The sequence below is a fragment of the Schistocerca piceifrons genome, chromosome 11 (genome assembly GCF_021461385.2).
Source record: "Schistocerca piceifrons isolate TAMUIC-IGC-003096 chromosome 11, iqSchPice1.1, whole genome shotgun sequence".
Classification (NCBI taxonomy): domain Eukaryota; kingdom Metazoa; phylum Arthropoda; class Insecta; order Orthoptera; family Acrididae; genus Schistocerca; species Schistocerca piceifrons.
Window position 1 is genome coordinate 40,483,086 of NC_060148.1, and position 13,862 is coordinate 40,496,947.

A 13,862-nucleotide genomic window follows, 5' to 3' on the forward strand; every position below is an offset into this window, starting at 1 on the left:
AAAGAGAATCAAATGGTTTACTTTTTACATCTCAGAAAATTTCACTTTACCTCTCAGGGGTAATTACTCCTGTGGTTGGGAACCACTGCACTAGTGGCTGCTTTACTCTTGGTGAAGGTAGTGGCAATGTGTTTACTTTTATCAAAGTAAAGACTTTTGAAAACAATCCAGTGTGTTAATTTTTCCTGTTTTTTATTTATTTATTTTTTTCCCTCCTCATTTGCTCAATTTTTTCATAGTTTGATTGGAAATTAATTTTTTCCCATCCTTTGGCACCACTAGAATTTTGCAGCTCTAGGCAGCCACCTAGTCTTGCCTAATGGTAGAAACTGCCCTGCATTTACAAACATTTAGTCTCAAACAGCACAAACAATCACATTGGAAACTGGATAGAAGAACTACGTAAGTACACTGAGCTGCTTCGTATACCAACACTGCTAATACCACGTAAGGATTTTAAAATATTTGTAGACGAAACAAAAAGAAATGCTCATTTTTACCGAGCGCCACTTCACAATACGGGACACAAAATTTTCACCTGAACACAGGATATGTCTGTACAATATGGGACATATAACAACACTATGTTCCTTTGAGACTGACATCTGAAAAAATATATACTAAGATGGTATCTGCTCTTTCGGACATGTCCGAAAGAACAGATACCATCGGTGACCATGCAGCTCGTTAGAATGAAATTACAATGAAATGAACACCCTTAGCTGCTTACAAGCATTGACATACGTCAACGGAGACAGGTGAAAATGTGTGCCCCGACCGGGACTCGAACCCGGGATTTCCTGCTTACACGGCAGACGCTCTACCCATCTGAGCCACCGAGGACACAGATGATAGCGCGACTGCAGGGCTTTATATCTGGCACGCCTCCCGCGAAACCCACATTCTCAACGTATCGTCCCGCACTACATTCATAGTGGCCCCGCCTATTATACTCATAACTCGCGGCGAGTTGCCGATTCCCGTAAGAGTTCGAGCACTGTTTGTGCATTCGCACAGAAGAAGAAGATGGTCAAGTGGCCGGTGAGCCTTAACTATATATATACTAAGATGATATCTGCTCTTTTGGACATGTCCTAAAGAGCAGATACCATCGGTGACCATGCAGCTTGTTAGAATGAAATTAAAATGAAATGAACACCCTTAGCTGCTTACAGGCATTGACATACGTCAACGGGGACAGATGAAAATGTGTATGTCAACGCCTGTAAGCAGCTAATGGTGTTCATTTCATTGTAATTTAATTCTAATGAGCTGCATGGTTACCAATGGTATCTGTTCTTTCAGACATGTCCGAAAGAGCAAATACCATCTTAGTATATACATAGTTAAGGCTCACCGGCCACTTGACCATCTCCTTCTTCTGTGCGAATGCACAAACAGTGCTCGAACTCTTACGGGAATCGGCAACGCGCCGCGAGTAATGAGTATGAGCGGGGACACTACGAATGTAGAGCGGGACAATACGTTGAGAATGTGGGTTTCGCGGGAGGCGTGCCAGAGATGCAGTCGCGCTATCCTCTGTGTCCTCGATGGCTCGGATGGATAGAGCGTCTGCCGTGTAAGCAGGAGATCCCGGGTTCGAGTCCCGGTCGGCGCACACATTTTAATCTGTCCCCGTTGATGTATGTCAACGCCTGTAAGCAGCTAAGGGTGTTCATTTCATTGTAATTTCATCTGAAAAAATGTTTACTAGAACTACTTTTGAAACAGTTTTAAGATACGGAAAAATCCCACGAGAAAGAGTAAGCAGTGTAAATAGGATATTATCAATACCGCAAAAAGCACCAACATTAAGTTCAAGAAAAACACTGCAGTCTGCTAGAATGTAAAGATACCATTCCGACGTTATAATTTCGTATAACAACGGGGCCTCAAAAAATTTAGAACAGTGGGATAGTAAAAATATATTCATTTATTTATGATTTATTACTAATTACATTCGAGAAACAGAACTCGTGGGAAAGGAACTACAGCACTACGGGAAATCACTGACTGCACGCAAGTAGTTCTCGCCCGTTGAGCGAAAGTGTGCTGAGGTGGGGCAGGTCTGCGGTGAGGTCCTTCAGCACCGACTCCCCCAGCCGGCACTTCCCCAGCCGGAGCGTCCGCAGCCGCACGAGCCCGTGCAGCTCCGAGAAGTCCTCCACGTCCAACGCGGCACAGTCGGCGACGACCAGCTCTTCGAGGCGGGGGCCGAGCCCGCGCAGCAGCCACAGGTCGCGCAGCCCGCGGCTCTCGATGCGCAGCACGCGCAGCGGGCCCAGGGCACAGAGCTCGCTCAGCCGCTGCTGCGACAGCCTCTTGCAGTGCACGTTCAACACCTCCAGGGCCGGGCACGCCACACAGCCGTCTGCGCACACCTCAGAGTCCGCCTCGCCCTCTGTCTCCGACGCGTCCGACACGCTCGACCTCCCAGAGACCGACTCTCCGTCGGGGCCGAATTCGTCGTGTCGGTAGCACCGCTCCGAGGAGTGCACCATCTCGGCGTGACCGTAGCTCCGCAACGGGGAGCTGTAGTGCGGGCTGGTAGGAACGAAGGTGAAATACGACCCCCTGCGAGGCTGGCGGTACTCCAGGTGCTGCTCCGCTACACAGATCCTCCTCAGGGTTCGTGTGTCTACGCACTCTATGTAACTGGAAATATTCTCCGCCACGAGCTCGCTCACCACCAGACTTTCGGTATCGAAGGACCGGAAGTACGGCTCCCACCGGTAGGGAGTGCCGACGTACAGGTGGACCGTCACTTCGGGCCAGGCAATGCGGATACCGTACTCGCTGTCGTAGAGCAGTCGCAGGCAACGGAGCCGGGGGAAGCCGCCGCTGAACGCGAGGAGCCTCCGCGTCGCACCCACGCTGCTACTGCTCCACTCCTTACGCCTCCACAGCTGCTCTTCCCGCTTCAACAGGATGTGCCACTTTGTGCACACGTGCGCACTCCGCGCCATGTCGTCCAGTGGCAGGTAGGAGAAGATTTCCAGTAGGACCTCGTCTGGCAGGTCGTTAATTCTCACGACCGGTGCCGGTCTCGATGCTGCCCACTCTGCAAAAACGAGAAGCGACGAGTGAGATGACAGAGTGATTCTTTGAGGATTCTGTTTTTACCGATTGAGGTACAGAACCCTAAAAACGTCGATGACATCCTCGAAAACTTATCTGTTCCTCCAAAATGTTTACTACTTACACAGAGAAATATAAAATTTTGACTGAGGATGTCACAATCATTACTGGCAAAAATATTTCCTGCTGAATCTCTACAATTACAGAGATCAAAGACTTCACAACTGCCACTGAAAACAGTTGTTCACGTAACATCAGGAGTTAACAGGAGGAAATTTATTGTCCTCTCATTTTTTTTGACAGATGTGAAAATTACCGAACTATCAGTTTAATAAGTTACAGCTGCAAAATACTAATGCGAATTCTTTACAGACGAATGGTAAACCTGATAGAAGCTGACCTCAGAAAAGGTCAGTTTGGATTCCGTAGAAATACTGGAGCAGATGAGGCAATACTGATCCTACAACATATCTTAGAAAATACATTAAGGAAAGGCAGACCTATGTTTCTAGCATTTGTAGACTTAGAGAAAGCTTTTGACAATGTTGACTGTAATAATCTCTTTCAAATTCTGAAGGTGGCAGGGGTAAAATATAGGGAGCGGAAACCTATTTACAATTTGTACAGAAACAAGATGGCAGATAAGAGTCAAGGGGCACGAAAGGGAAGCAGTGGTTGGGAAGGGAGTGAGACAGGGTTGTAGCCTCTCCCCGATGTTATTCAATCTGTATATTGAGCAAGCAATAAAGGAAAAAAAAAAGAGTATAGAATCAAGTGTCAGGAAGTTGTTTCTGAAAGTATTTGTATGGAGTGTAGCCATGTACGGAAGTGAAACAGGGACAATAAATAGTTTGGACAAGAAGAGAATAGAAGCTTTCAAAATGTGGTGCTACAGAAGAATGCTGAAGATTAGATGGGTAGATCACATAACTAATGAGGAGGTATTGAATAGAATTGGGGAGAAGAGGAGTTTGTGGCACAACTTGACTAGAAGAAGGGATCGGTTGGTAGGATATGTTCTGAGGCATCAAGGGATCACCAATTTAATATTGGAGGGCAGCGTGGAGGGTAAAAATCGTAGAGGGAGACCAAGAAATGAATACAGTGAGCAGATTCAGAAGGATGTAGGTTGCAGTAGGTACTGGGAGATGAAGAAGCTTGCACAGGATAGAGTAGCATGGCGAGCTGCATCAAACCAGTCTCAGGACTGAAGACTACAACAACAACAACAACAACATATTTTTGCAGCAACATAGCTGTCACTCATATAATCTGAGTAGTCGCTGACAGGTCTGACTTAACAGTAGCAGAACAAACCTGGCTTCCTTACTCATTTATTGTTCTTTTGTAAACATAAACCGGCAGTGCCAACGTGATGATTGTGACTGCACAATTTGCCTTATTGGTTTCACACTGTACATGCAGGGAGAACTTATGTTTCAGGGTGTGAGGGTACAAACTAAATTCAGTAATTTTCCCCTATAAATCAGAGGTGCGAAGTTTTCTGTACCTTCATCATCTTACATAAACAAGTGATAATGCAGTTTATTGATAAATGTACGAAAGCACGGGTCCACATTTTTTCATACGTTATGTATTAGCATGAAGTACTACCCAAAATATCAGAGAATTTTATTATACTGGTCGAACCAGTACAAGATTCCACAGTTGTGTGTCTCAAAGTACACACATCAATTACTGGGGCATGAAGTTGCACGATCTTTGATGCGTGCAGTTGTGAGTTGTAGTGCTGTGTTTGAGGATGTATTTCAGTGCTTCCACGTCTGAAACCACCACGTGCTGACAGGCATTTGGTGAGAGTGCACCGAGTCGAGCAAGAATATCCGAGCAAGGCCGAGAATCTGTGGAAGAGGACAAACATTCCGGTCAACCGTCGACACGTCAAACACCGGAAATGATAGTGAAAGTGTGTGAGATGCAATTCATGAAGATTGAAGGCAGACAATTCAGGATGTTTTGTAACAGACTCGGACTGTCATACAAGTACATGTCAATGAATTCTAGCGATGAACTGAACACGAGATGAATCTCAAGTGAAATCTGTCCCTCGCCTTCTCAGCATCGACAGACGAAACCTCGGGATTCAGAAATGCAGCGAGCTGCAACAAAGAGTTCGAGAGTGTCCGAAGTTATTATCAGGAGTCATAACATGCGACAAATCTAGGGTCTACAGCTATGACCCTGAAACAAAGCAGCAGGGGTGGGGGGAATAGTGAGAGAAAAAAAAGACGTAGCCCTATGCAACTTCTATCAATTTCCAAAGATGAAAATTGTGTTTCAACTTGACCGAAGACATCCAAGTGGAATTGCAACAGGTCCTGAACATCCTTCACTGTACAGACTTCAAGGAGTGCTTCCAAAAACGGGAACAATGCTGGGATTGTTGCATACATGCCCAAAGTGAATACTCGGGAGGTGATGGAGGACCTTACGATGTAATTATAGTTTTCTGATTTTTACAATGAAATTCTTTGATATTTTGGGTAGCACCTCCTATACATGGTTGCAATATTTGTTTGAGATGCTCCATGGGCGATGCGCACTGTCATTCCAGTATATAATAATAATAACCCAAACCTAGGAGAATTTCAACTGGATCACGTAGCCATATCTAAAAGGGATATCAAGGAAATTATGAATGTTAAAATAGTCAGAAATGGGGAATTCGACTCAGATCACTATCTCTCTAAGATTAAAGTAAAATTTCTCCCATCTAAAACAAAAAAGGTGACCAAGAAAGTGATCAGATACAACACCACTACAGCTAATATTACAAAAGAAAATATAGAAACATTTAGAGAAGAAACTGAGACAATTGGCGTGAACTCCAGGTGCAAATAACTCAAGCAGCAGAGAAAACTTTAGGATTGGCTAAGAATAAAAAGACATGGTGGAATGAGGAGTGTGAAGCAGCACTAATACAAAGCGCTCAAAAAAGGAGATGTTTGAAAAAAAGAGGAAGACCTTGAACGATTCAGACAACAAAGAAAAGAAACATCAAAAATAATCCGGAAAATCGAAAGAAACTTTGAAAATTCTCAGCTTATTGAAATAGAAGAAAATTTCACCAAAAATAATACTAGAAATTTTTACCGAACTTAACACATAATTAAAGGGTATCAGGCCCCCAAGTATTTCTTTCAAAGATGAAAATGGCAAAATGGGATTAAATAACAAAGAAAATTGTGAAATTTAGCAAAATTTTTTGAAAAGCTGTTAAACTGACCAGTTCCAACAGATAAATTAAGAGTTTCCAGTGACACCTAAAAATCTAGAGGAAGAGTTAGAAATTCAGGAAGTCATCAAAACACTCAGAAACAATAAAGCAAACGGTGAAGAGTGCATTACAGCAGAACTACTGAAGTGGTCAGAACCAAAAATCATAAAGGACCTAAAACTGCTTCTTGAGAACACTTGGAAAACTGAAAAGTTTCCTGTTGAATGGAAAACAGCATTAATCCACCCGCTATATAAAAAGGGAGACAAACAAAATGCCAATAATTACAGAGGAGAGTCACTTCTGCCAATGGCAAACAAAATATTACCAAAAATTCTCCTGGACAGAGTGGTAGATACTTTAGACAAACAACTGGGAGAATATCAGGGTGGTTTTTGAAAGGGAAGATCCTGTGCAGAATACATTTTTAACTTAAAGTCAATATTTGCCATAAAATGTTAACCAGCAAACCAATAAATAGTGTCATTTATTGATTTCAAGAAAGCATTTGATTGTACCAACAGAGAAACAATAGATAAGGTCATTAGAGAATTTGGTGTTAAATCAAAATTAGCAAATATAATTCGTGAAGCACTAACAGATACAATATCTAAAGTCAAATTTATAGGAGAAGTATCTCAGCCATTTGAAATAAGAATGGATGTTAGACAAGGTGATGGTTTATCACCTATATTGTTTAATTGTGTTCTAGAAAAAAATTGTAAGGATTTGGAATTCGGAGCTAAAAAAATCACAAAATTGAACCAATAACTCTGGGAAGAAAAACAAATGAAATCAAGGTAAAATGCTTGGCTTTTGCGGATGATTTTTCAATAATTTCAGAAAACTTGACAAACAGTTCTTCAGATAAACTTTCTGGAAAAAATAGCAAACAGAACTGGTCTCAAAATTTCAGCTGAAAAAAACAAAATTAATGACAAATATAAAAAATGCACCAAAATTCATAGAAACACAAATAGGTAAAATAGAGTGAGTAAATAAATTTAAATATCTTGGAGAGACTACACAACAGAATGGACCAGAAAAATCTGCAATGGATGTAAGAATTAACAAAATAGAAAGAGCATACAGTTTGACCAAAAATATTTACAACAACAAATGCATATCTAGAAAAACAAAACTAAAACACTACACCACAGTGGTACGACCAGAATGTTTATACGGATCTGAATGCCTAACGGTGAACTATAAGATGGACAGACTACAGGTACTTGAAAGAAGGATTATCATAAAAATAATGGGTGCAATAAAAACTGCAGATGGTTGGAAAATAAGAAGCAATGAGGAGATCTACAAAAATAGAGAGAAAATATCTGACGTAATGGCCAAACGAAGATTAACCTTTCCGAACACCTCTACCGAATGGATGGAAATAGACTAACAAAACAAGTACTCCTATATTTCTGGAAGAAGAAATCAACAATACCACGGATTACAGAACTAAGGAAAGATCCAGAAAGAAACAGCATCAAAGAATCAGAAATAGCAGAAAGAACCAGTTTTAAAAATAAAATACTAAATTTGGAAGGCTTTCAAACCAAAAGAAATAAAAAAATCGGGAACAACATGGACAGAAGAAAGGAAGAGACTTCATGGGGAGAAAATGAGGGAATACTAGAAAAAGAGGAAACAACAACAAAGGAAGAAGAGGAACTGAAGTTGTTAACGTGCTCCTAGGTAGTCAATACAATACCAAACGGGAAAGCGCTGGTAGATAGGCACAATAAAAAAAAACCACACAAACACACACACAAAATTTCGAGCTTTCGCAACCCCCGGTTGCTTCGTCAGGAAAGAGGGAAGGAGAGGGAAAGACGAAAGGATGTGGGTTTTAAGGGAGAGGGTAAGGAGTCATTCCAATCCCGAGAGCGGAAAGACTTACCTTAGGGGGAAAAAAGGACGGGTATACACTCGCACACACACACATATCCATCCACACATATACAGACACAAGCAGACATATTTAAAGACAAAGAGTTTGGGCAGAGATGTCAGTCGAGGCGGAAGTGCAGAGGCATTCAACAACATGCCTCTGCACTTCCGCCTCGACTGACATCTCTGCCCAAACTCTTTGTCTTTAAATATGTCTGCTTGTGTCTGTATATAAGTGGATGGATATGTGTGTGTGTGTGTGTGTGCGCGAGTGTATACCCGTCCTTTTTTCCCCCTAAGGTAAGTCTTTCCGCTCCCGGGATTGGAATGACTCCTTACCCTCCCCCTTAAAACCCACATCCTTTCGTCTTTCCCTCTCCTTCCCTCTTTCCTGATGAGGCAACAGTTTGTTGCGAAAGCTTGAATTTTGTGTGTATGTTTGTGTGTGTGTCGACCTGCCAGCACTTTCATTAGGTAAGTCACATCATCTTTGTTTTTAGATATATTTTTCCTACATGGAATGTTTCCCTCTATTTTTTATATATATATATATATATATATATATATATATATATATATATATATATATATATATATATATATATATATATATATATATATATAAAAAAGCAAGTATAATATAATGCACAGTAAAGTGATTTAATGTGTATTAAAATACTTTTATTTATGTGTTACTGTATTATGTGTAACATACACTGCCAAAAAAGGAAATTGGTATGCCTGGAAAGATGACACTGATTTTTATTCGATGACAGCATATGGCAACTGGAGAATAGTAGGTGCAATGCTAATACACTCCTGGAAATGGAAAAAAGAACACATTGACACCGGTGTGTCAGACCCACCATACTTGCTCCGGACACTGCGAGAGGGCTGTACAAGCAATGATCACATGCACGGCACAGCGGACACACCAGGAACCGCGGTGTTGGCCGTCGAATGGCGCTAGCTGCGCAGCATTTGTGCTCCCGCCACCGTCAGTGTCAGCCAGTTTGCCGTGGCATACGGAGCTCCATCGCAGTCTTTAACACTGGTAGCATGCCGCGACAGCGTGGACGTGAACCGTATGTGCAGTTGACGGACTTTGAGCGAGGGCGTATAGTGGGCATGCGGGAGGCCGGGTGGACGTACCGCCGAATTGCTCAACACGTGGGGCATGAGGTCTCCACAGTACATCGATGTTGTCGCCAGTGGTCGGCGGAAGGTGCACGTGCCCGTCGACCTGGGACCGGACCGCAGCGACGCACGGATGCACGCCAAGACCGTAGGATCCTACGCAGTGCCGTAGGGGACCGCACCGCCACTTCCCAGCAAATTAGGGACACTGTTGCTCCTGGGGTATCGGCGAGGACCATTCGCAACCGTCTCCATGAAGCTGGGCTACGGTCCCGCACACCGTTAGGCCGTCTTCCGCTCACGCCCCAACATCGTGCAGCCCGCCTCCAGTGGTGTCGCGACAGGCGTGAATGAAGGGACGAATGGAGACGTGTCGTCTTCAGCGATGAGAGTCGCTTCTGCCTTGGTGCCAATGATGGTCATATGCATGTTTGGCACCGTGCAGGTGAGCGCTACAATCAGGACTGCATACGACCGAGGCACACAGGCCTAACACCCGGCATCATGGTATGGGGAGCGATCTCCTACACTGGCCGTACACCACTGGTGATCGTCGAGGGGACACTGAATAGTGCACGGTACATCCAAACCGTCATCGAACCCATCGTTCTACCATTCCTAGACCGGCAAGGGAACTTGCTGTTCCAACAGGACAATGCACGTCCGCATGTATCCCGTGCCACCCAACGTGCTCTAGAAGGTGTAAGTCAACTACCCTGGCCAGCAAGATCTCCGCATCTGTCCCCCATTGAGCATGTTTGGGACTGGATGAAGCGTCGTCTCACGCGGTCTGCACGTCCAGCACGAACGCTGGTCCAACTGAGGCGCCAGGTGGAAATGGCATGGCAAGCCGTTCCACAGGACTACATCAAGCATCTCTACGATCGTCTCCATGGGAGAATAGCAGCCTGCATTGCTGCGAAAGGTGGATATACACTGTACTAGCGCCGACATTGTGCATGCTCTGTTGCCTGTGTCTATGTGCCTGTGGTTCTGTCAGTGTGATCATGTGATGTATCTGACCCCAGGAATGTGTCAATAAAGTTTCCCCTTCCTGGGACAATGAATTCACGGTGTTCTTATTTCAATTTCCAGGAGTGTAGTTTCGTCATCTAACAATAGCCTGCATAGTGGCATAGCTACCAGAGTGCCATCTGTATCTACCCTTTACAATAGAAGAAGCTCACAGTCAGAAAGCTAACAAGGGAACCTCCCCATCGCACCCTCCTCAGATTTAGTTATAAGTTGGCACACTGGATAGGCCTTGCAAAACTGAACACAGATCAATCGAGAAAACAGGAAGAAGTTGTGTGGAACTATGAAAAAAATAAGCAAAATATACAAACTGAGTAGTCCATGCGCAAGATAGGCAACATCAAGGATAGTGTGAGCTCAGGAGCGCCGTGGTCCCGTGGTTAGCGTGAGCAGCTGCGGAACGAGAGGTCCTCGGTTCAAGTCTTCCCTCGAGTGAAAAGTTTACTTTCTTTATTTTCGCAAAGTTATGATCTGTCCGTTCGTTCAGTGACATCTCTGTTCACTGTAATAAGTTTAGTGTCTGTGTTTTGTGACCACACCGCAAAACCGTATGATTAGTAGACGAAAGGACGTGCCTCTCCAATGGGAACCGAAAACATTTGATCGCTAGGTCAAAGGTCAACCGATTCCTCCACAGGAAAACACGCCTTATATATTCTATATGACACTGGTGGTGGTATGTGCAGCACATGACAGGAACATGTTGCCAACCCACCTAACTTGTACAACTTGGCGAATGGGTAAAAAGATTCTTCTACCTTGCCCGATTTAGGTTTTCTTGTGGATGTGATAATCACTCCCAAAAAAGTGATGAAAACATAAGAGTTCGTCACATAAACTGCAACAAATGAATGCAACAGTTTCACAGTCGCACAGTTTTCCCCGTGCTCAGTCAAAACATATGTTTTTAACGTTTTCAAATTTTTCCTGGTGTAGACCGTCAAATGCTGCATATGTCCAAGCAAATCTAAACATGTCCTGGAATTTTGGAGAATGAAGTCGATTATGTGCGAGTGCCTGAACTTTGATAATTGACAAAAGATCACGTAAACAATACTGCTCTGTGTACCTGTGCAGCTTCACAAAATAATTGTCTGAAAATAAAAAATTAAAAATTTCACTCGAGGGAAGACTTGAACCAAGGACCTCTCGTTCCGCAGCTGCTCACGCTAACCATGGGACAACAGCGCTCCTGAGCTCACACTATCCTTGATGTTGCCTACATTACGCATGGACTACTCAGTTTGTATATTTTGCTTATTTTTTTCATAGTTCCACACGACTTCTTCCTGGTTTCTCGATTGATCTGTGTTCAGTTTTTCAAGGCCTATCCACTGTGCCAACTTATAAATAAATCTGAGGGGGGTGCAATGGGGAGGTTCCCTTGTCAGTGTGATGCAAATGTTGGAAGGAAGCAGGCAATCATGCCACGGAGACCCACACACGCTTCCTAGAACCGACCGATTGAGTTCGAAAGGGATCGAACTGCGGCCTTCCGTGTGGCGGGTCGATTCTTTCAGAGAATTGCCACACAAGCTGGATACGCTGCATCAGTTGCACAACAATGTCGGTACAGTGGTCACGTGAACATTCTCACACCCACAGACGAGGTTCTCGACATCCGTGCAGCAAAATGCCTGCCAGGATCGTCGTACTGTAAGAGCAACAGTGGCAGATTGTACAGCTACCACAGCAGCGATAAGAGGGCTCGTGAGTTCAGATGCGTCAACGTGAACTGCTGCGAGCCATTTATTTGCAATGGGACTGCGAAAATGCACATCTCTAACCTGTCTTCCACTCGTGTCACAGCATCTGTTGCCGGCAGAGGATCACTCGGACGACGGAAGGGCGTACCATGGTGTTCAGTGATGACAGCAGATTCTGCCTGGACCCGAGTGACGGTCCTTTGCTCGTACGATGTAGACCTCGTGGGCACTGTCTCAAATGCACTTGTCCAAGACAAACTGGTCCCACCCCAGGCTTTATTGTCTGCAGTGTGATAAGCTGCAACTATTGTTGACCTTTTGCGTTTCTGGAGGGGACGCTAACCGGCACTCGGTATGTGCAAGATGATGACAGACCTGTTCTTTTGCCATTCTTGCCAGGAAGGAGATGTGTTGTTCCAACAGGATAATGCTCACCCAAACACTGTCCATGAAACACTGTGAGCTCTGCAAGATGTGGAGCAACTTGCCTGGCCAGCACGATCCCTGGAATTGTCTCCAATCTCAGGTGCAGGATGTATATACGGACAAGGAAAAAAAATTCCAGAATTTTTCCCAGATCTCCCGGTTAAAAATACACTTTTTCTCGGGATCGGTATTCTTTCCCTCGGAACTGTGAAACTTATCAATCCTTTGAATGGATATGGTTTTACACAGCAACGTAGAATTTCCCGGCACTTTAGAAAAGGAAACTCAGGGGGGAAAAAATGTTTTGGAAAGATCTTTGATTTGCTGCCACACATATGCTGCATATTTTCAAATTAGATTAGATTCAGTTTTCATTCCATAGACCCAAATAAGATTAGGAAATGAGACGCTTAAAGTAGTAAATGAGTTTTGCTATTTGGGGAGCAAAATAACTGATGATGGTCGAAGTAAAGAGGATATAAAATGTAGACTGGCAAGGAAAGTGTTTCTGAAGAAGAGAAATTTGTCAACATCGAGTATTGATTTAAGTGTCAGGAAGTCATTTCTGAAAGTATTTGCATGGAGTGTAGTCATGTGTGGAAGTGAAACGTGGACAATAAATAGTTTGGACAAGAAGAGAATAGAAGCTTTTGAAATGTGGTGCTAAAGAAGAATGCTGAATATTAGATGGGTAGATCACATAACTAATGAGGAGGTATTGAATAGAATTGGAGAGAAGAGAAATTTGTGGCACAACTTGACTAGAAGAAGGGATCGGTTGGTAGGGCATATTCTGAGGCATCAAGGGATCACCAATTTAGTATTGGAGGGCAGCGTGGAGGGTAAAAATTGTAGAGGGATACCAAGAGATGAATACACTAAACAGATTCAGAAGGATGCAGTAGGTACTGGGAGATGAAGAAGCTTGCACAGGATAGGGTAGCATGGAGAGCTACATCAAACCAGTCTCTGGACTGAAGACAACAACAACAACAACAACAACAACAACAACAACCCAAAAAATGAGATGATTCTTTTGAGTGCAGAACATGTCAGAAAGTATAACATAAAACATTTGCATATAATACTTACTACCCGATCATTTGTTAGGTGACTGTCAAAATAAGCGAATACAATGTGGTAAACTGGAACACCTAATATTTACAGAATTAACACGCTGTCAGAATGAAACATTGTTGTGCACTATTAATAAATTTCTCATACACAAAATACTTAATCTTGACTACTGTGACCAAGTGCTGTCAAAACTGAAATAACAGACATTTTTACTTAAGCTGGCTTAACAATCTGTTAAGATATTCATCTATAGAGTAGAAGGAGTTGCCTAT

General features: G+C 43.4%; 1 protein-coding gene and 1 non-coding gene across 3 annotated transcripts in view; both read right to left on the reverse strand.

Moving 5' to 3' along the window:
• Nucleotides 1-769: 769 nt before the first annotated feature.
• Nucleotides 770-843, reverse strand: Trnat-ugu. Its single transcript has one exon. It is a non-coding gene; the product is annotated as a tRNA-Thr (tRNA).
• Nucleotides 844-1,915: 1,072 nt separating this feature from the next.
• LOC124720072 overlaps nucleotides 1,916-13,862 on the reverse strand; it is a 41,640-nt gene continuing 29,693 nt past the window's right edge. For both annotated transcript variants that reach the window (XM_047245339.1, XM_047245340.1), the window contains exon 4: nucleotides 1,916-3,061. In XM_047245339.1, coding sequence (XP_047101295.1) covers nucleotides 2,007-3,061 — 1,055 coding nt within the window. In that variant the 3' untranslated portion in view covers nucleotides 1,916-2,006. The remainder of the gene's footprint in view (nucleotides 3,062-13,862) is intronic.